Source organism: Equus asinus, chromosome 5 (genome assembly GCF_041296235.1).
Source record: "Equus asinus isolate D_3611 breed Donkey chromosome 5, EquAss-T2T_v2, whole genome shotgun sequence".
Classification (NCBI taxonomy): Eukaryota; Metazoa; Chordata; class Mammalia; order Perissodactyla; family Equidae; genus Equus; species Equus asinus.
Window position 1 is genome coordinate 73,584,148 of NC_091794.1, and position 21,671 is coordinate 73,605,818.

General features: G+C 37.7%; 1 protein-coding gene across 5 annotated transcripts in view; it reads left to right on the forward strand.

The window, feature by feature from the left end:
* FAF1 (Fas associated factor 1) overlaps positions 1–21,671 on the forward strand; it is a 472,685-nt gene that overhangs the window by 404,188 nt on the left and 46,826 nt on the right. For all 5 annotated transcript variants that reach the window (XM_044770763.2, XM_044770762.2, XM_044770761.2 and 2 more), the window contains 2 exons: positions 18,891–18,971; positions 20,236–20,313. In XM_044770763.2, the coding sequence (XP_044626698.1) occupies positions 18,891–18,971; positions 20,236–20,313 (159 nt within the window). The remainder of the gene's footprint in view (positions 1–18,890; positions 18,972–20,235; positions 20,314–21,671) is intronic.

Genomic DNA, 21,671 nt, shown 5'->3' on the forward strand with positions numbered 1-21,671 from the left:
AAAAGTAGAGCAAACTTAGGGGCTTTTCCTGGGCCTTCATACTAAAGAGCCCCCCTCCTCTGTCAGCTCCTACAACCTGCAATTTAGAATGTGGTTACCTAAAGACAAACTAAGCTCTTATGGAATAAGCAGAGTAGGTTCACCAAGTAAAAAGACAGACAGGAAAATTAGAGATACCTTTTTAAAATTTAATATTGCAGAAGAATCAAAATAGTCATGAGAAAAATCAGAATTTTGTTAGACTTCTGAAACTTATTTTATAGTTTAGTATTGCTTGTCTTCTAAATTACATATGGTGCATAATCTGTGCGTAGGAGCTCTGATGTTCTTGTTTTTGGCCCTGGGACACCTATTAGAGCCCTGGTACATAGACAGTGACTTGGATGGGGTATAGCAGTCAGCCAGGGAACAGTGGGAAGATGCTTCAGAGACCTGAGGCTCATGATCATACCATTTACCTATAGTAAAATGATGCTATCAATGAACAGTAATTTGCTCCAGGTCCTCTCCCGGGCAGTCCCTAGAAGAAATTCAGAGAAATTAACTGTTTGTCCTGAAGTTACACATCTAGTTATTAGAAGGAAGAGGATTAGTATTATTAGAATGATGATGATGATGATGATGATGATGATGATAATTATTAGGTATAGTAATTTATCAAATTTATCATTTATCAAATGCCCACTTCAGTCCCAGATACTGCGCTAGGTGATATGTATTTATCATTTCATTTCATCTTTCCAATAATCTAGCAAGGAGGTATTTTTCAAAATTGATCAGTGTTGAAAGAGGTCAAGGAGCTTGCTCAAGGACACAGAAATTAAATAGCAGACCTAGAATTCAAGTCTGTCTGTGTTGAAAGCCCATGACCTTTTCCCTGTACTGTTCTGCCATCAGGATGGAACGAGGACTAGAGTTCAAGTTGTTTGGCTGGAAGATGAATGTCCTGGCTGCAGTATACCATGGAGCACTTCAATACGAGGCAGCACTTCATTTGAAGGCCAATTTAACACATCTTTTCAAGCAGTGCCCTCATCATTTATACTTCAAGTGCAGAAAAATAAAAATATTCCTCTCCCTTTTTCCACTTTAGAGAGCTTTGCTGTTGCTTAGTTCTTGGCTATGTAGGTATCAAGACAGCAGCTCATGTGACTCCTCTCTGTAATTTTGACATTTGGCATTTTGGGGGGAAAAATTCACATAACATAAAATTAACCTTTTTAAGATGTACAATGCAGTGGCATTTTGTAAATTTACATAACATAAAGTTAACCTTTTTAAGATGTACAATGCAGTGGCATTTTATACATTCACAATGTTATGCAACCATTACCTCTACCTAGTTCCTAAACATTTTCATCACCCCCATACCCATTAAACAGTCACTTCCCCAACCCCTTCTGACCCCTACCAGCCCCTGGCAACCACTGTTCCACTTTCCGTCCCTATGGATTTGCCTCTTCTAGATATTTCATACGAATGGAATCATACAATATATGACTTTTGTATCTGGCTTCTTTCATTTAGGTCCCTTCACATTGTAGCATATATCAGTACTTCATTCATTTTTATGGCTGAATAATATTCCATTGTGTGGATATACCATTTTATTTATCCATTCATCTGTTGATGGACATTTGGATTGTTTCTACCTTTTGGCTATTGTGAATAATGATGCAATGAACATTTGTATCCAAATATCTGTTTGAGTCCCTGTTTTCAATTCTTTTGAGTATATACCTAGAAGTAGATTGCTGAGTCATGTGGTAATTCTGTTTAATTTTTTCAGGAACCACCAAACTGTTTTCACAGTGTCTGGACTATTTACATTCCTACCAGCAATGTACAAGGGTTCTAATATCTTCATATCTTTGCCAATACTTGTTATTCTCTCTCTCTACTCTTTTTTTTAAATTAAATAATAGCCATCCTAGTGGATGTGTTTTGATTTGCATTTCCCTGATGACTGATGACATCGAACATATTTTTATGTGCTTGCTGGCCATTTTTATATCTTCTTTGGAGAAATGTCTAATTCTGATACTTTAAAAATATGACATACTGTTTAAATATGTTGTTCTGTAAACAAGATTATCAAAATATCCCATGGCCTGAGAAATTTTCAAAAATAAGGTCTTAGGGGGCCAGCCCTGTGGCCAAGTGGTTAAAGTTCCTCATGCTCTGCTTTGGCAGCCTGTTCGGATCCTGGGCGCAGACCTACTCCACTCATCAGCCATGCTGTGGGGGCCTCCCACATGCAAAATAGAGGAAGAATGGCACAGATGTTAGCTCAGGGCTAATCTTCCTCAAGCAAAAAAAGAGGAAGACTGCCAACGGATGTTAACTCAGTGCAAATCTTCCTCACCAAAAAAATAAATAAGATCTTAAATATGTGAACTCCAGTTCTATCCCAATTACACCATAAGGTGAGATTCAAAAAAAAAAAAAAAAGGCTTCACCTCCTAAACACTAAAGAAGAAGTGGAGGCAGATTCTTACATCTTTCTGGTGCCTAATGAATTAGTCTGCTTACAAATAATTTAATTACTAAAATCTCTGCAACCACTGATCTTTCTGTCTATATAGATTTGTTTGCGTTTTCTCAAATTTTATGAAAAATTGAATCAGACAGTTTATACTCTTTAGTCTGGCTTCTTTCACTCAGCATAATTATTTTGAGATTCATCCATGTTGTTGCATGTATCAATAATTCATTCCTTTTAATTACTGAGTAGTATTCCACTATATGGATATACAGCAATTTTACAATTTGTTTTTGGTTTTAGTAATATTTTTTAATAGAAGTGGAATTTGCATAACACACCGTTAATTATTATAATGTCTATCATTCAGTGGCATTTGGTGTCTTCACAATGTTGTGCAGCCACCATCTAGCAATATTGACAATGCTACCTTTAAGAATAATTTAATTTATATTTAAAAATTTTGCATAAATGCCTTTTTTAAAACAACTTTAAAAAGGCACAGCAAAACAGGTCAAAATACGCTATATTTTTCTTTCTGATTAGCTCACTCACACACACAAGAATGCTTGAACATTCAGCTATACTAAAATGCAATATTCAAACAGACCCAGTGCTTCATTCATTGTTAGCCTCCTGGAACCTAAAACCGGCTGCCAACATACAGGACAAACGTACAAATGTAGTCTCCAGTAGCCACTGAGCAATATCACAGCTATAACATTTCCACATGCAAGGTAATTGCCTGAGCTTAGTACCTGTCAGTCACTGAAATAAACACTGCAAATTTTACTTGACTCACTCTAAATACTGATGTGCCTTTTAAGTCTCCAGTGGAAAGACTGTCAATCTGCACTTTGATTCAACCCTGTATGTGACCACTGTCGTCATCATAATCACTTTCATTTAGTAAAATCAAGTGGTCAAAGCTAAGAATGAGTAGTCTCATTTCTCACTAAATTGTTTCTTCTGTTTCTTGTTTTCACTGTTTTGAAAATGAAGCTGGGCAGTCTCATTTAACCTTACATTCCGGTGCTGTCTTCTTGGGTCTTGAGAGGAACCCACTTTGTGTTGGTTGCCTTTAGTAACTGACCCTAAGCCACTCAGTTCTGAGCACACCTCTTCTTTTGAGTCTCTGACTGAGATTTAGTCTCCATCAGAGATCGCAGTTCTCCAGACCTAGTCGTGATTGCTTTAAAATTGACGTAAAAACCACCGACAAATAGCTTACCATTCTCATCCTCTGAAATCCTATGAAGGAGAAATGTCACATTATGACAGAGGTTCCAGTAGCTGTCTGCTCTGAACAAGGAATGGTTTGACGAAAGCCCCTACTCCTGCTTTCAATAGTGTTGGGTTTTGGGGTTTTTTAATCTATTCAGCTGTTGACAGACATTTGGATTTTTTTTTCTAGTTTGGGGCTATTACAAATAAACCTGCTATGAACATTTGTATACAAGTTTTTCTATGGGCAGATGCTCTCATTTGTCTTAGGTAACTACCTAGGACTAGAATGACTAAATCATATGGTAGGTATATGTTTCATTTAAGAAACTGCCAAAGTGTTTTCCAGAGTGGTTGTACCATTTTCCATTCCTACCGGCAGTGTATGAGAGATGTGGAGCTAGTGGCTCCACATCTTTGTCAGTGCTTGGTATGGTTAGTCTTTTTTAATTTTAGACATTCTAATTGGTATATAATGGCGCCTCATTGTGGTTTTAATTTGTGTTTTCCTAATGACTAATGAGATTAAGCATCTTTTTATGTGCTTGCTATCCAATATGTCTTTTTTGGTGAAGTATCTACAAATCTTTTGCCCATTTTTTAAATTGGGTTCTTTGTTATTTTTGCATTTTAAGAGTTCTTTATATATTCTAGACACAAGTCCTTTATTTTATAAGTAATTTGCAAAGATTTTTCTCCCAGTTTGTGGCTTAGTTTTCATTAGCATTTTCAATTGTCTTTAGGAGAGCAGATGGTGTTAATTTTGATAAAGTCCAATTTAGATATTTTTTTATCTGTCATGCTTTTGGGTCATATCTCAGAAGTATTGGCTGTTGGCCTAACCCAAGATCACTGTTTTCTCTTATGTTTCTTCCAAAAGTATTACACTTTTAGATTATGTACTTAGGTCTATGATCCGTTTGAGTTAAATTTTATGTAAATATGAACTATGGATTGAAGTTCTTTTCCTTGGGGAGTAGAGGGAGATATGGATATCAAGTAGTTCTGGCACTATTTGTTGAAAAGACTATCCCTTTTCCACTGAATTGCCTTTGCATCTTTGTCAGAAATCAGTTGATCATATGTGCATAGGTCTATCTCTGGACTCCATTCTGTTCCGTTGTTCTTTTGTCTATCTTTACACCAATACCACACACAATTACTTTGGCTTCATAATAGATCTTGAGATCAAGTAGTGTAAGTCCTCTAATGTTCTTCTTTTCATAGCTGTTTTGGCTATTTTATAATTGATTGATTTCTACAAAAAATACTACTGGTATTTTTATTAGAATTGCATTGAATCTGTACATCATTTGGAGAGAACTGACATATAAAATACTGACTTTTCTAATCCATGAAAATAATATGTATCTTCATTTATTTAGGTCTTCTTTAATTTCTCTCAGCAATGTTTTATAATTTTCAGTGTACCATTTTTTGGTCAAATTTATTCCTAAGTATTTCATATATTTTATGCTGTTATAAGTAGTATTTTAAAAATTATAAGTTCTGATAATTTGTTGCTAGTGTATAGAATTACAGTTGCTTGTTGTATATCAATTTTAGATCCTGCAACCTTATCAAAATCACTTATTAGTTCTAGTAGCTTTTTGGTTGAATCTGTAGAATTTTCCACATCTCTAATCATTTTATCTGTGAGTAAAGAGAGTTTTTCTTCTTCCTTTTCATTCTGGATACCTTTTATGTATTTTTCTTGCCTTATATTTGATGTGACTCATCATACAGTCATCTCAATGGATGCCAAAAAAGCATTAGACAAAAGCTAAGCCATTCCTGATAGAAACTTTCAGTAAAATAGGAATAGAGTAGAACATGAAAAAGGACATCTGTAAAAAACCTACAAGCTAATATTTTATTTACTGGTGAAAGACTGAATGTTTTCCTGCTAAGATGAGGAAAAAGGCAGGAATGTCTGTTCACATCACTTCTCTTCACCATTGAAGTGGAGATTCCAGCCAGTCTGTTAAGCAGTAACTCTCCATTCCCCCTCCCTTCAGCCCCTGTAATCTCTAATCCACTTTCCATCTCTATGAATCTGCCTATTCTAGGTACCTCATATAAGTGGAAACATACAGTAATTGTCCTTTTGTGTCTTACTTCTTTTACTTAGCAGAATGTCTTTAAGGTTTATCCATGTTATAGTATGTATCAGAACTTCGTTCCTTTTTATGGCAGAATAATATTCCATTGTATGTATATACCACATTTTGTGTATTCATTCATCTGTTGATGGAGACTTGGGTAGTTTCCACCTTGTAGCTATTGTGAATAATGCTACTATGAACATGTACTTATTGGCCATTTATATATCTTCTTTAGAGAAATGTCTGTTGAAATCCTTTGCCCATTTTTTAATTAGATTGCTTGTTTTGTTGTTGTTGAGTTTGAGTTGTTGAGTAGGAATTCTAGATATTAAACTCTTAACAGATACATGATTTGCAAATATTGTCTTCCATTCTGTGGGTTGTCTTCACTCTGTTGATCGTGTCCTTTGATGTGCAAAAGTTTTTAATTTTGATGAAGCCTCACTTATCTGTTTTTTCTTTTTTAATGCCTGTGCTTTCAGTGTCATACTGAAGAAATCATTGCCTAATCTAGAGTTATGAAGATTTTTGCCTATATTTCCAAGAGTTTTATATTTTAACTCTTAATTTTAGGGTTTTGATCCATTTTGAGTTGATTTTTTTATGTATATGGTATAGAGTGAGGGTCCACCTTCATTATTTTGCATCTGGGTATCCAGCTTTCCCAGCACTATTTGTTGAAAAAACTGTTCTTTCTCCATTGAATGGTCTTGACACCTTTATTGAAAATCAATTACCATATTTGTGAGAGTTTATTTCTGGACTCTATTCTGTTGCGTCAGTCATGATGTCTGTCCTTGTGCCAGTACCACAATATTTTGATTACTCTAACTTTGTAGTAAGTTTTGGAATCAGGAAATGTGAATCCTCCAACTTTGTTCTCCTTTTTCAAGATTGTTCTGGCTATTTGGGATCCCTTGAGTTTCCATATGAATTTTAGAATGGGTTTTTCTATTTCTGCAAAACTGCCACTGGGATACACTCAACTGTTTCTTAAAGAGATTTAAATAGTAAGAAAAAAGATTTATTAATTTACCCACAAAGCTCCCGTCTCCAGTTCTCTTCGGTTCTTTGTGTAAACCCAGGTTTCTATCTGGTATTATTTTCCTTCCACCTGAAGGACTTCCTTTAAGTTTTACTGTAGTACACATGCTGGTAATTAATTCTTTCTGCTTTTGTATATCTGAAAAAGTCTTTATTTCACCTTGAAAGATACTTTTACTGGGTATAGAATTCTAGGTTGACAAGTATTTTTTTCTGTCAGTGCTTTAAATATGTTGTTCCACTGTCTTCTCACTTATACTGTTTCTGATGAGAAGTCTGCTGTCATTCTTACTTTGTGCCCTTGTACATATTTTGTCTTTTCTTCTCTCTGACTGCTTTTGAGATTTTTCTTTTTATTATTAATATACAATTTGGCTATGATGTGCCTTGGTGTAGCTTTCTTCATGTTTCTTTCACTGGTGTTCATTTAGATTCTTGGATCTGTGGCTTTATAGTTTTCATCAAATTCTAAAAGATTTTGGCCATTACTTCTTTGATTTTTTAGTTTTTTTATTGTGGTCTAAATAGTTTATAACACTGTGAAATTTCAGTTGTACGTTAATATTTTGTCAAACACCATATAAATGTGCCCCTGCACCCCTTGTGCCCACCCTCCCCCCTCCTTCCCCCTGGTAACCACTAATCTGTTCTCTTTGTCCATAAATTTGTTCATATTCCACATAAGAGTGAAATCATATGTTGTTTGTCTTTCTCTCTCTCTGGCTTATTTCACTTAACATGATGCCCTCAAGGTCCATCCATGTGGTTGCAAATGGGACAATTATGTCTTTTTTTATGGCTGAGTAGTATTCCATTATACACACACACACACACACACACACACACCACATCTTCCTTATCCACTCATCAGTCATTGGGCACTTGGGTTGCTTCCACATCTTAGCTATTGTGAATAATACTGCAGTGAGCATAGGGGTGCATAAGTCTCTTTGGATCATTGATTTCAAGTTCTTTGGATAAATACCCAGTAGTGGCATAGCTGGGTCATATGGTAATTCTATTTTTAATTTTTGGGGAAGTCTCCATACTGTTTTCCAAAGTGGCTGCACCAGTTTGCATTCCCACCAGCAATGGATGAGGGTTCCCTTTTCTTCACAACCTCTCCAACATTTATTATTCTTTGTCTTGGTGATTATAGCTATTCTACTGGGCATAAGATGATATCTAAATGTAGTTTTGATTTGCATCTCCCTGATGATTAGTGATGTTGAGCATCTTTTCATGTACCTATTGGCCAACTATATATCTTCTTTGGAAAAATGTTCATATCCTCTGCCCACTTTTTGATTGGGTTATTTTTTTGTAGTTTAGTTATGTGAGCTCTTTATATATTATGGAGCTTAACTGCTTATCAGATATATGATTTGCAGATATTTTCTCCCAGTTGGTGGGTTGTTTTTTCGTTTTGATCTTGGTTTCCTTTGCATTCCAGAAGCTCTTTAGTCTGATGAAGTCTCAGTTGTTTATTTTTTCTTTTGTTTCCCTTGTCTTAGTGGACATCCTATTTGTAAAGATCCTTTCAAGGCTGATGTCAAAGAGTATACTGCCTATATTTTCTTCCAGAAGTTTTATGGTTTCAGGTCTTGTCATCAAGTCTTAGATCCATTTTGAGTCTATTTTTGTGTATGGAGAAAGATAATGATCTACTTTCATTCTTTCGCATGTGGCTGTCCAGTTTTCCCAATACCATTTATTGAAGAAGCTTTCCTTTCTCCATTGTATGTTCTTGGCTCCTTTGTCAAAGATTAGTTGTCCATTGATGTGTGGTTTTATTTCAATTCTGTTCCATTGATTTGTGTGCCTGTTTTTGTATGCTGTTTTGATTACCATAGCTTTGTCATATGTTTTGAAGTCAGGGACTGCGATGCTACCAGCTTTGTTCTTGTTTCTCAGCACTGCTTTGGCAATTCAGGGTCTTTTTTTGCCCCAAATAATTTTAAGATTCTTTGTTCTAAATTTTCTATGAAGAATGTCATTGGGATTCTGATTGGGAGCGCATTGAATCTGTAGATTGCTTTGGTAGTATGGCCATTTTAACTATGTTTATTTTTCCAGTACATGTACATGGAATATCTTTCCATTTCTTTATGTCATTATTAATTTCTTTTAGTAGTGTCTTACAGTTTTCCTTGTATAGCTCTTTTACCTCCTTGATTAAATTTATTCCTAGATATTTTATTCTTTTTGTTGTGATTGTAAATGGGGTTTTATTCTTGAGTTCTTGTTCTGTTAGTTCAGTATTAGAGTATAGAAATGCCACTTATTTTTGTACATTGACTTTGTGTCCTACAACTTTGCTGTAGTTGTTGATTATTTCTAATAGTTTTCCAATGGACTCTTTAGGGTTTTCCATATATAAAATCATGTCATCTGCAAAGAGCAAGAGTTTCATTTCTTCCATGCCTGTCTGGATTCCTTTTATTTCTTTTTCCTGCCTAATTGCTCTGGTCAAAACCTCTAGTACTACATTGAATAAGAGTGGTGAGAGTGGGCACCCTTGTCTTGTTCCTGTTCTCAGCAGAATGGCTTTCAGTTTTTCCCCATTGGGTATGATGTTGGCTGTGGGTTTGTCATATATGTCCTTTATATGTTGAGGTATTTTCCTCCTATACCCATTTTATTGAGTGTTTTTATCATGAACAGATATTGGATCTTGTCAAATGCTTTCTCTGCATCTATGAAGATTATCATGTGGTTTTTCTTCCGCTTTTTCTTAATATGGTGTATCACATTGACTGATTTGTGGATGTTGAGCCATCCCTGTGTCCCTGATATAAATCCCACTTGATCATGGTGTATGATCTTTTCAATGTATTGTTGTATTTGGTTTGCCAATATTTTGTTGAGGATTTTTGCGTTTTGTTCATCAGCAATATTGGCCTGTAACTTTCCTTCTTTGTGTTGTCCTTGTCTGGTTTTGAGATAAGGGTGATGTTGGCCTTGTAGAATGTGTTAGGAATATTTCTGTCTTCATCAATTTTTTGGAATAGTTTGAGAAGAATAGGTAATGAATTGTCTGTGAATGTTTGGTAGAATTCTCCCAAGAAGCTGTCTGGTCCTGGACTTTTATTTTGGGGGAGGTTTTTTTATTACTGTTTCAATCTGTTTACTTGTGATTGGTCTATTCTGATTCTCTGTTTCTTCTTGATTCAGTTTTGGAAGGTTGTAAGAGGCTAAGAATTTATCCATTTCTTCTAGGTTGTCCAGTTTGTTGGCATATAGTTTTTCATAATATTCTCTTATAGCCTTTTGTATTTCTGTGGTATCCATTGTAATTTCTCCTCTTTCATTTCTAATTTTCTTTATTTGACCCTTCTCTCTTTTTTTTTTTTTTTTTTGTGAGTCTGGCTAAGAGTTTGTCGATTTTCTTTATTCTCTCAAAGAACCAGCTCCTTGTTTCATTGATCCTCTTTGCAGTCTTTTTTGTTTCATTTATTTTTGCTCTAATTTTTATTATTTCCCTCCTGTTGAGTTTGGACTTTGTCTTCTTTTTCTAATTCTGTTAGGCGTAGTTTAAGATTGTTTATTTGAGCTTTTTCTTGTTGTTAATGTGGGCCTGTATTGCTATAAATTTCCTCTTAGGAGCACTTTTGCTGCATCCTATAAGAGTTGCTAGGGTGTGTTTTCATTCTCATTTGTCTCCAAAATTTTCTGATTTTTCCCTTTATTTCTTCAACAACCTGTTGCTTGTTCTGTAGCATGTTGTTTAGTCTCCACATTTTTGTTCCTTTTCCAGTTTTTTTCTTGTAATTGATTTCTAGTTTGATGGCTTTATGGTTGGAAAAGATAGTGGATATGATTTCAATCTTCTTAAATTTGTTGAGGTTTGCCTTGTTTCCCAATATGTGGTCTATCCTCGAGAATGTTCCATGTGTGCTTGAGAAGAATGTATATTCTGCTGTTTTGGGGTGGAATGCTCCATGTATATATCTTTTAAGTTCATCTGGTCTAGTGTTTCGTTTAAGTCCACTATCTCCTTGTTGACTTTTTGTCTGGATGATCTATCCATTGATGTAAGTGGGGTGTTGAGGTCCCCTACTATTACTGTGTTGTTCTTGTTGATATCTCCTTTTAGGTGTGTTAATAGTTGCTTTATGTACTTTGGTGCTCCTGTGTTGGGTACATACATGTTTATAAGTGTTATATCTTCTTGGTGGAGAGTCCCTTTTATCATTACATACTGCCCCTCTATATCTCTCTTTACCAGTTTTATCTTGAAGTCAACTTTGTCTGATATAAGTATGGCAACACCTTCTTTCTTTTGTTTGCCCTTAGCTTGGAGTATTGTATTCCATCCTTTCATTCTGAGCCCATGTTGTCTCTAGAGTTGAGATGTGTTTCCTGGAGGCAGCATATTGTTGGGCCTTGTTCTTTAATCCATCCTGCCACTCTGTGTCTTTTAATTGGAGAATTCAGTCCATTTACATTTAGAGTGATTATTGATATATGAGGGTTTAATACTGCCGTCTTATTGCACGTTTCCCAGTTCTTCTGCATTTCCTTTGTTTCTCATCCCATGTATTTCGGACTAGCCATTTGATTAGGTAATTTTCTCTGTTGGTTTTCTTCATTTTCTCCTTGTTTATCATAAATGTCTCTGTTCTAATTATTTGTTTAGTGGTTACCCTTAGGTTCATGTAAAAAATCTCATAGTTCAATAAGTCCATTTTCTGATAGCCTCTTATTTCCTTAGACTATACTGATTCCATCCCTATCCTCTTCCCCTTCTAAGTTATTTGTGTCAAAGCGTTTTACATCTTGTGTTGTGAGTTTGTGGTTAAAATGATGAGATCTTTTTTTTTTTTTTTTTTGGTGTTTTCCTTTTCTTTATCCTTGATGTTAAAGGTAAGTGTTTACCCACCTGATCTGATAGAGAGCTGCCGTTTTCTGATTATTGCCTGCCTGTTCATCTCCTTGCTCAGGGCTTTGTAGCCTTTTTCCTTTTTTTTTTTTTTTATTTTCAGGTATGAGGGCCTTCTTGAGGATTTCTTGTAGCTGTGGTCGTGTGGCAACAAACTCCCTTAGCTTTTGCTTACCTGGGAAAGTTTTTATTTCTCTGTCATATCTGAAGGAGATTTTCACTGGATGGAGTACTCTTGGCTGAAAGTTTTTTGTCTTTCAGGATTTTGAATATATCGTTCCACTCTCTCCTAGCCTGTAAGATTTCTGCTGAGAAATCCACTGAAAGCCTGACAGGAGTTCCTTTGTAAGTTATTTTCTTCTGCCTTACTGCCCTTAGTATATTTTCTTTGTCCTTGACTTTTGCCAGCTTCACTGCTATATGCCTTGCAGTGGGTCTTTTCACATTGACAAAGTTAGGAGATCTGGAGGCTTCTTTCACATGGGTTTCCAGCTCCCTCCCCAGGTTTTGGAAGTTCTCATCTATTATTTCTTTGAACAAGCTTTCTGCTCCGTTCTCCTTCTCTTCCCCCTGTAGAATACCTATAATCCTTATGTTGCATTTCCTGATTGAGTCAGATATTTCTCTGAGAGCTTCTTTTCTTTTTAGTCTTAGTTCTCTCCTCTCCTCCCTCTGAAACATTTCTCTAGTACTGTCCTATAATTGGCTGATTCTCCCCTCCATATTGTCAGCTTTGTTGTTTAGGGAATCCAGATTTTTCTTTATTTCATCCATGTGGGTTTTCATCTCCAACAATTCTGATTGGTTCTTTACGGTTTCAGTCTTCTTTGTGAAGAAGCTCCTTAATTCATTAATTTGTCTTTCTGTGTTTTCTTGTAACTCGTTGAATTCTTGGTTTTTTTTATTTTGAGGAAGATTAGCCCTGAGCTAACCTCTACCACCAATCCTCCTCTTTTTGCCAAGGAAGACTGGCCCTGAGCTAACATCCTCTTCTTTATATGTGGGAGGCCTGCCACAGCATTTCTTCAGCTTGGTTTCTGGGTACTTGTCACTTTCCTTCTGGTCTGGAGCTTTACTATACCTACTCATACTGCTTCATGGAGTAGATTTTTGCTTCCTCATGGTGCTCGTATCTGCTCACAGCTGTCAAATACTGCCACAGGATGGGGATCAGGTGCTGTGTATTCTGGGTCCAGCATAAGCATGGGCTCCCAAGCTCCAGCCACTGACTGATTTTCTCTCTGAGCGACTGATCGATGGCCAATCTAGAGCACTAGGCATGGGGGGCGGGGCAGGGCTATTATCCTTCCCCAGCACTTCTCCCAGCTCCTGCTTGTCTCTCTGTACCGAGCTCTGGGTGATTTCAGGACTGTGTGCTTTCCCTTTCCCCACCACCGCTGCCAAGCTCTCTGCACCATGCTCTGGACAGTTCTGGGGCTGGAATACCAGGCGGAGGCACGGCACCTCTCTCACCTGCACACTTCCCCTCCACGGCTGCCACACTCTTTGTGCCAGGCTCCAGACGATTCTCGGGCTGAAATACTGTGCACTTTCCCCTCCACGGCTGCTACACTCTCCATGCCATGCTCTGGACAACTCTGGGGCTGTGCACTTTCTCCACCACCACCAAGCTCTCTGCACCTTGCTCCAGACAATCCTGGGGCTGCACACTTCCTGCCACCGCAGCCCATCTCTCTCCACAGAGCTCCTGCAGATCAGCTTCTACTTCCTCCTGAGGATCCAACCCTTCCACTGCCTTCAGGCATATGACTGCTTGGGTCTCCCAGATGTCTTTTGTGATGTGTATGTGTTCTCTGTTGTTGTATGAATGTTCTTTTGGTTGTATCTTAGAGGGGAGAGTCCAAGAGAAGAGTTCCCTCCACCATGATGCTGACATCATCTCTTGGCCATTACTTCTTAAAATAAGTTTTCTCCCCCTCTTCCCCTACACCCTATTTTCAGGCTCCAAATACACTTATATTAGACTGCCAAAAGTTATCTCATAGATAACTTTTCCAACTTCCTACCTTGCTGGGGTCCAAAATAAAATCTTCTGGTTCCAATTGGGCCTCTAGCTTACCAAGATGGGTAATCTACCTTGTCAGCTCTGATTTTCACTTTCCCTTTTATTTCTGGGACCTAGGAATTTCTCTGTCTTTCTTTTCTTCCTTTCTTTCTTTCTTCCTCACATGCTGAATAATACTTTTTAACATTTTTTCTATGTTTTATCTACTGTTTATATTGAAAGAATTTCAAATTATCTTGGTCCATACCTCTTTAGGGATAGATACCAGGGCTATTTCCCTGTTTACAAGGTCCTGCTTATTAGACCAAAGAGCAGGGTGTACATTCAAACCTGAGCATTCAGAACAAATAAATACCATTTGTATGTATGTATGTTTGTATTTGTGTATGCATTTGGTTAGGTACTTGAAACAAGCCTAACTGCTATAGCCTGCTTCAACTTGACATTCAGAATTTTGCATTAGTCTTTTGGGAATTAACTGATAATTACTAATTTTAAACACTACTGAGATGTAACAAGCTACACTTAAATTCCATTTCAGGTTAACTTTCTCATTTAGGAACCATTTGACAGCTCATAAAATGTTTTCATTATTTTTAATGGACATTATTTTTAAGGAGTGGTGGTAAAATCTGACTCAGTGGCTACTGTCTCAAAGATATAGAACTATACTGAGTCACTTAGTGTGCCACAGTGGGTTCATAGGTTTGAATTTTAAGTCATTGTAATACTCAGAATAGGAAATATACATAAATAAAAATTACTAGTCTGAGGAATACTTAGAGGCTCCAGAATTTCAGGTATATAACCGTTGGGCAGTGACCATTCCAAACAGTCGTCTAACAAATATGTATTGAATGCTTGCCATATGGAAGATAGTACCCTAGATGCTATAGGACATACAGAGTCCTTTCCTTCTGGGAGCTTACAGCTCAGGTAGGGAGCAGTAAGACAAATACACAAATGAGTGTAGCACAAAGCATTATGAGAGCAATGACAAGTTTGCTACAGATGAAAGGTTCCAGTAGAGGCTATCACGTAGTTCTGAGCAATCCAGCTTCTCACTGTGGGGTAAGGAGGAGTTTTTTCATACCAAGTAGCCCAAGCCGGAGGCCTGGCAGCATCTGAGACCTATTCCTGAACCTGATCACCCAGCTGTTCCACGTCCACACAGTAAACACTTATTTCTAGTCACTTTATTTTATGTGTCCTCTCAGATTTAGCAAAGGGAACCTCCACAAGGACAGCGTTTGTAGGACACAGGAGAAGTTCAAGAGGCTCATCTGTAGGTTATGAGAGCAAATTTATGCATGATATATTAATCACACCATCTAAAATATCCTTAAAAATATAATCATATAGAATAATATGGGAAAAAGGCCTAAGCAGTGTTCTCTAAAATCCGAAAATTGGAGATGACTGTGAACAGGACAGTTGGAGAGGCCAGTATAAAATCTACAAGACAAAAAAGAAGAAATGATAGTCATTCTCAAGCAACTGCCAGACACACAGAAAGCTATGAGCATGGTGAAGTTTAGGAAAATTCATCGTGAGTGACATGCCTAAGCCAGCCCTTCTACTTGTGACGGTCAGGGAGAGCTGCAGGCAAGGGAAAGAGCGTTGGACTGTGGCGGAGAAGAGAGAGGAAGCTTTCAAGACACCTGGATTCAAGTCTAAACTTTGCCACTGACTTAATGGGTAGTCTTGTGTCAGTCATTTACCCCCATAGGATTTCAGTTTCTTCACCTGTATAATGGCTTTTTTGGACATGTTGGTCTCTTATATTTCTAAAAGTATTTGAAAAGCTGGTAGGATTTTGAGTGAGAGAGCTGATGGAGCAGAAAGTCTTCAGGTGGAAAGAGTGACGTTATTTAAAGAACAAAAGGAAAATCTTGTAGAACTTCAACACTGAACTCTTGACAGTAAATCAGTAGACTCCATAAAATAATGATGAAGGGGATCCAAGCACGATTGTGTATGTCTTCCCCTTTTAAACTGCGGCCTGCCTCTGGATCCCCAGTGCTAGCATGATGCCTACTATAAAATGGGTGCTTAATGAATATTTGTGAGAGGAAAGGGAGGGAGGAGAAATGGAAAGGAGAGAATAGGGGAGGGAAGAAAGCAAGTTAGCTGGTTCAGGAAGTCCTCTCACAACAGGTGCCACATCTTGTGGCAGGGATCCCTGTATTTAATGGCCTTTCATATCTGCCACAGTCTGTTTTAAAACAGGGCTGTTTATTTAGAATGCTTTTATTATAAACTATGTTTGTGCTCAAAGGGCTTCCAGCTGTGATAGCTTTTAGAAGGTCCCTTTGTTGTGTGTACATAGTGTCATAAAAGGTCATTTCTGCCCAGCCAGTCAATTTCACTGACTCAGATGGGGCTGCTTTGTGGATGAGCTATATCTTTTTCTTCCTTAATTTTTACTGCAAATAATAAACATTTTATGCCTGGAAAGACAGTTCATTTATTCAACAGATGATTATTCAAGACCTCCCAAAAGCTAGGCATTGTGTGAAACACTTGGAATACAGAGGTGTATAATATAAACAAGGTCCGGGTGCAGGCCCAGTGGCACAGTGGTTGGGTTCATGCACTCTGCTTCAGCGGCCTGGGGTTTGCTGGTTCAGATCCTGGGCATGGACCTACACACCACTCATCAAGCCATGCTGAGGCATCCCATTTAGAAGAACTGGAAAGACATACAACTAGGATATACAACTATGTACCGGGGCTTCAGGCAGGAAAAAAAATGAGAGAGGAAGATTGGCAACAGATGTTATCTCAGGGCCAATCTTCCTCACCAAAAAGAGTGCTGCAAATTAAAGAGAGAGAGAGAGAGAGAGAGAGACAAGGTCCCTGCCTTTACAGTGCTTATAGTGTCATGGGGAAATCTCAGTTCAATAAGTAATTGTATGATAATTAATTAATGCAATTGTGGTAAATGTTTTAAAAGGAAAGTCCAGAATGTTACGAGAAAAACCTAAACTAATTAGGAGGAATTGGCCCAAGAAAGTAAGATAAAAATTAAAATTTTAAACATCTTAAATATTTCCCCATTTGAAATATAAAAAGATAAGATTACTCCTATAGGTTGTTGATTACATTAGGCATATCTAAATTTGGCAAAAGAGACTTGTCCACAGAGGCATAGAATCCTTAGAAATTCAATCTTTTAATTTAATAAATGACTAAAAAGGGAGAGATTATTTACCCAAGAACACACAGCTTGCTCGTGGCAGGCTAGGACTTGAACACAGGTCTGCTAATCCTCCCATTACCTCTCCTCAGTGAATTAAAAATCAAAGACATTATATATCAAATATAGATCAGTCATGACCAAATGAACTATTAAGTTATTCTGTATAAACTTGTATATTGAGTGGGAGAAGGAGTTTACAGAGTAATGAATTAGGCAAATACAAATATAAACAGAAATACACAAAATATGTCTTATCAAGCTGATTGTATCTGGTCATAGAAAAACTGTAATTTATAGACCAAAGTGGGAAATACGCAGTCAGAATTAGTGAAAATAAATTTAAAGGAATATGCTTGTATTTCTTTAAGATACAAATACTAATGGTTAAGTACAAGTCTCCAAGTAGAAGTTTATAAAACCCATTTTTATTCATGTGTAATATTATATGACATGTAAGTTATTATGACTGCTTTGCAGCTTGAGCGGTTTATAGGTTAGGTTAAACATTGTTCCTGGTATTTTGTTCTAACATATAATTTCCCTAGCGTACCCTTTCATCATAGATAGTATAGCAGTTAGCTTCAGGCCAGGAACATCTGATTCTTCCTAATTTTTTATTTGAAAGATTGGGAATCAGCGAAATGTTACTGTTCATATAAGAGATTATGGAATTAGTTGAATCACTGAAACTAAAAAGAGTGTGAGGCTTCAGGGAGAAGGCCAGTCTTGAATAGGTATCAGAGAGAGCACCCACGACTGTGCCTCAGCCTCGAGTGAACATAGGTTGAATTGGGAAGACAAAAAGTTAGAAAGTATTAAGTTAAACCATATGAAATTTCCATTTTTATATGTCCAAACAGTGCAATATTGGTGACTTTATATGATTCAGCCTGTTACACAAAATGACCAGAAAGGGAACCTGTACTCTAATGTCAACAAGTCTGGGTATTTATTAAATATAAGTACATGTGTATTGGCCATCATCCAGAATTTAACAAATGAGAAATTGTAGTCGTTGAATTAACTTTTAATCTCATATGAAATCACAATTTAAATGTAGGCAGATGGCATAATCATTTCAGAGGCTAAAAATATTCTAAAAGATCTTTCAATTGCTAAGTTAGCCACACTTCTTGAGTATGAATGTTATTTGATAACCAAGCTTTAGTGGTGTGGTGGGGACTGAAGTTAACCAGGGTATTTTGCTGTCACCCTCTTTCTGCGCTGACCAGGGGATTACTTCCTGGTCCTTTACTCTCTCAGTTCTTAGTCCCAGTGCTGAATCTCCAAGTTTACCTTTAAAAAAATCAGGAGAAAAGGGCAAGGGAACTAATCATTGTGAAAATGCACTAAGTATCAGGTGCTTTGCTAGACAGTTTATATATTATTGTGTTTAATTCTCACAACAACATAATGAGACAAATATTTCTTTTTTACACTTGGAGAAACCGAGACCTAGAGAGGTTAAATAACTTGCCCAAGGTCACACAGTTTGTAAGTGGTAAAGCTAGGCTTCAAACATCCTTATTTTCACTATATACCGTGCTACTCATCTTATTGTTTATTTGTATTCTTATACACTTTAAAAGTGCTTTGTTTATTTTTTTTTTTATTTATTGTTTGCTGAGTAAGATTCACCCTGAGTTAACATCTGTGCCAATCTTCCTCTATTTTGTATGTGGGTCACCACCTCAACATGGCCGCCAACAAGTGGTGTAGGTCCATGCCCAGGAATCAAACCCGGGCCACCAAAGCAGAGCGTGCCGAACTTGACCACTAGGCTATGGGGCCAGGCCCAAAGAAGTACCTTGTTTAATTACAATAAATTCACACAGGAGTAAGACAAGGGGATTATCACTGTTTTTTTTCTCTTTAAAAAAAACTAATACAGAAAAATGCATTTGAATTTTTTCCTTTCTTTTAAGGACGAACGTGAAGCCAGAGAAAATGTAAAGAGAGAGCAAGATGAGGCCTATCGCCTTTCACTTGAGGCTGACAGAGCAAAGGTAGGTTTGGTCGAGGGACTTCTGAGATAAATAACTCAATCTTAAATAGTCTTTCATTATTTAAGTGCCAGCCCTTTTATCACTGTGATCCCCAAGAATATTGGGTTTGCAATGGAGAAAGCTAGATTCACTTAACAGAAAGAATATAATTCTACCCTCGTTCTTAAAGCATGGTTCATTTTGACAAGATAAAGTTTTTCAAGAATAATGAAAACTGAAAACAAAAATGGGCCACTAGTATCTATTTTATGTTTTTTAGTCAGTCTATGATAAAACCGAGCAATTTTTAAAAACCTCTTCAGGTGATGCTAATGTGCAGTCAAGGTTGAGAACCACTGGTTTATATAATGTTTCTTGAACACCTGCTTCTGTACTGGGCATTGAAGGAGGGGAAAATGAATAAGCCACAGTTTCTGCCCTGAAAAGAAGGCTCACAGGGGCTGACCCCGTGGCAGAGTGGTTAAGTTCACGCACTCCGCTTTGGCGGCCCAGGGTTCTGCCAGTTTGGATCCTGGATGTGGACGTAGCACCGCTCATCAAGGCATGCTGAGGCGGCGTCCCACATGCCACAACCAGAGGCATTTGCAACTAGAATATACAACTATCTACAGGGTAGGGGGTGCTCTGGGGAGAAGAAGGAGGGGAAATAAAGGAAGATTGGCAACAGATGTTAGCTCAGGTGCCTATCTTTAGGGGAAAAAAAGAAAGCTCACAATGTGGTGTAGAGTAGATTAAGTTAAGAACAGACAGCTGTAAGTAACACTTAGGCAAGGATCCTAAATGTCTAAGGAAAGCACTGAGTTCTATGAAGAGAGTGAACAGGAGTTTCATTGGAAAGTTTTCTAGCTTTTTTGGAGAGCCAAGAAGTAGGAATGTGAACTGGCTAGAGAATAAGTGGTAGGGGAGAAGAAATAAAATATATTAGCAGCAACGGGCCAGAAAGCATGAGCGCATGACAGAGGTGATATGAATACAGCTGAATATTTAAGTAAAGGGGAGGTAGCAGAAAAGACCAGAAAGGAAGACCAGAGAAAGATTCTGAAGGATATTGAATGCCACACTACCCAGAGCTACCCAGGTGTTTGAATAGGAACCCAACATGATTAGGAGCTATGCTTTGTCGTTCCTTTTGTTTTCATTCTTGTTCCAGAGAGGGACACTTCCATTACCAGCATGTATCTCTGCGCCACGCTAGGAATGAGGTCTTTTTTTTAAGTAAACCAGTGTTTATTGAGTGCTGGCTCTCTTTCTCTTTTATTGACAGAGAGAAGCTCATGAGAGAGAGATGGCAGAACAGTTTCGTTTGGAGCAGATTCGCAAAGAACAAGAAGAGGAACGTGAGGTAGAGTATACCTTTTAGAAAAGTTATTCGAAAGCTAGGTTTATCTCCACTGCATTTGATACTGAGGCTGTTACTATTTCTTACAACTTACTTCTTTCCACTTTTCCCAGACTCATTTTAGTACAGAAGACCTAAGCTTCCTTAAAAGAATCATTCCTGATATGTTTTACGGGATTCTTAGAAAACTTGACCTTGTACTGTATTCATGGCTTTCCATTCCTTTTGGTTCCTTTCCCCTTTTCTTGCCTGACACATACTTCCATCCTTCCTGGATAGTGTCTCAACCCAAGGAAGCATACACTGTATTTTCTGCCCTTGTCCCAGGCTTCACTTTACCCACCAAAAGACCCTGTGAGTTACTTCTGCAACATCTTGCACTAGGCCTCTAAACATGAGAAATCCATTATAGAGATTTACCTAAAGTACAATGAGAACAAAGAGAAGGGGTGTCAAATGACTTCCTAGGATGGGTTTGCAAAATAGGACTTTTAGAATTTTTTTCTAGGCATGGGATTTATAGCAAGATTCACTTATAAAAAGAGGAGGCCATCTAACAAGGCATGAAGAGGCCTGGAGGGCCCTAAGTTGAGCTGAGGAAAACTCCGTTAGTCATCGTTCTTGGTCAGAGGATGCCACCTCATACTTATTCAACAGATGTTTTTTGAACAAGAATGGCGCTGAGCACTGAAACAAAGGATAATAAAACATTTTCTGCCTACAAGAAGAGATTACATCCTGTAGGGAAGATACAACATGTCTACCAGTAACAGCAAATCAAGGAAAAACACGCTAAACGACATAGAAGTCAAAGCAAAATACTTAGGGAGTTCAGGAGCAAAGTACAAATCTTTTACAGCTTTGAGAATCAGATGACACTGTAGAAGTGATATTTGAACCAGGTCTTGAAAGATGTGTAATATTTCACTGTTTGCAAATCAAAGTTTATTCATGTTCAGACACTTATTGAGTGCCTGTCACACATGTACAAGATACTATGCCTGACAAATCGTAGTCTCTGTATGCTGAGGACTCTCAATAATGGAATGTGGAAAATATTTTGTTGCCCATCTTCTGTGTCTCAGGTACTCTGCTCGCTGCTTTATATATGCTTCCTCACTGACGACTGAAACAAGCTACAGGGTTAGAGATTTCTCTTTACAGGTGAGGAAAAACTCATTGAGAAGTCACACATAGAAATGGGAACAGGCGCCAGCCCCGTGGTTGAGTGGTTAAGTTCGCGTGCTCCACTGTGGCGGCCCAGGGTTTCGCCAGTTCAAATCCTGGGTGCGGACTTGGCACCACTCATCAGGCCATGCTGAGGCGGCGTTCCACATGCCACAACTAGAAGGACCCACAAC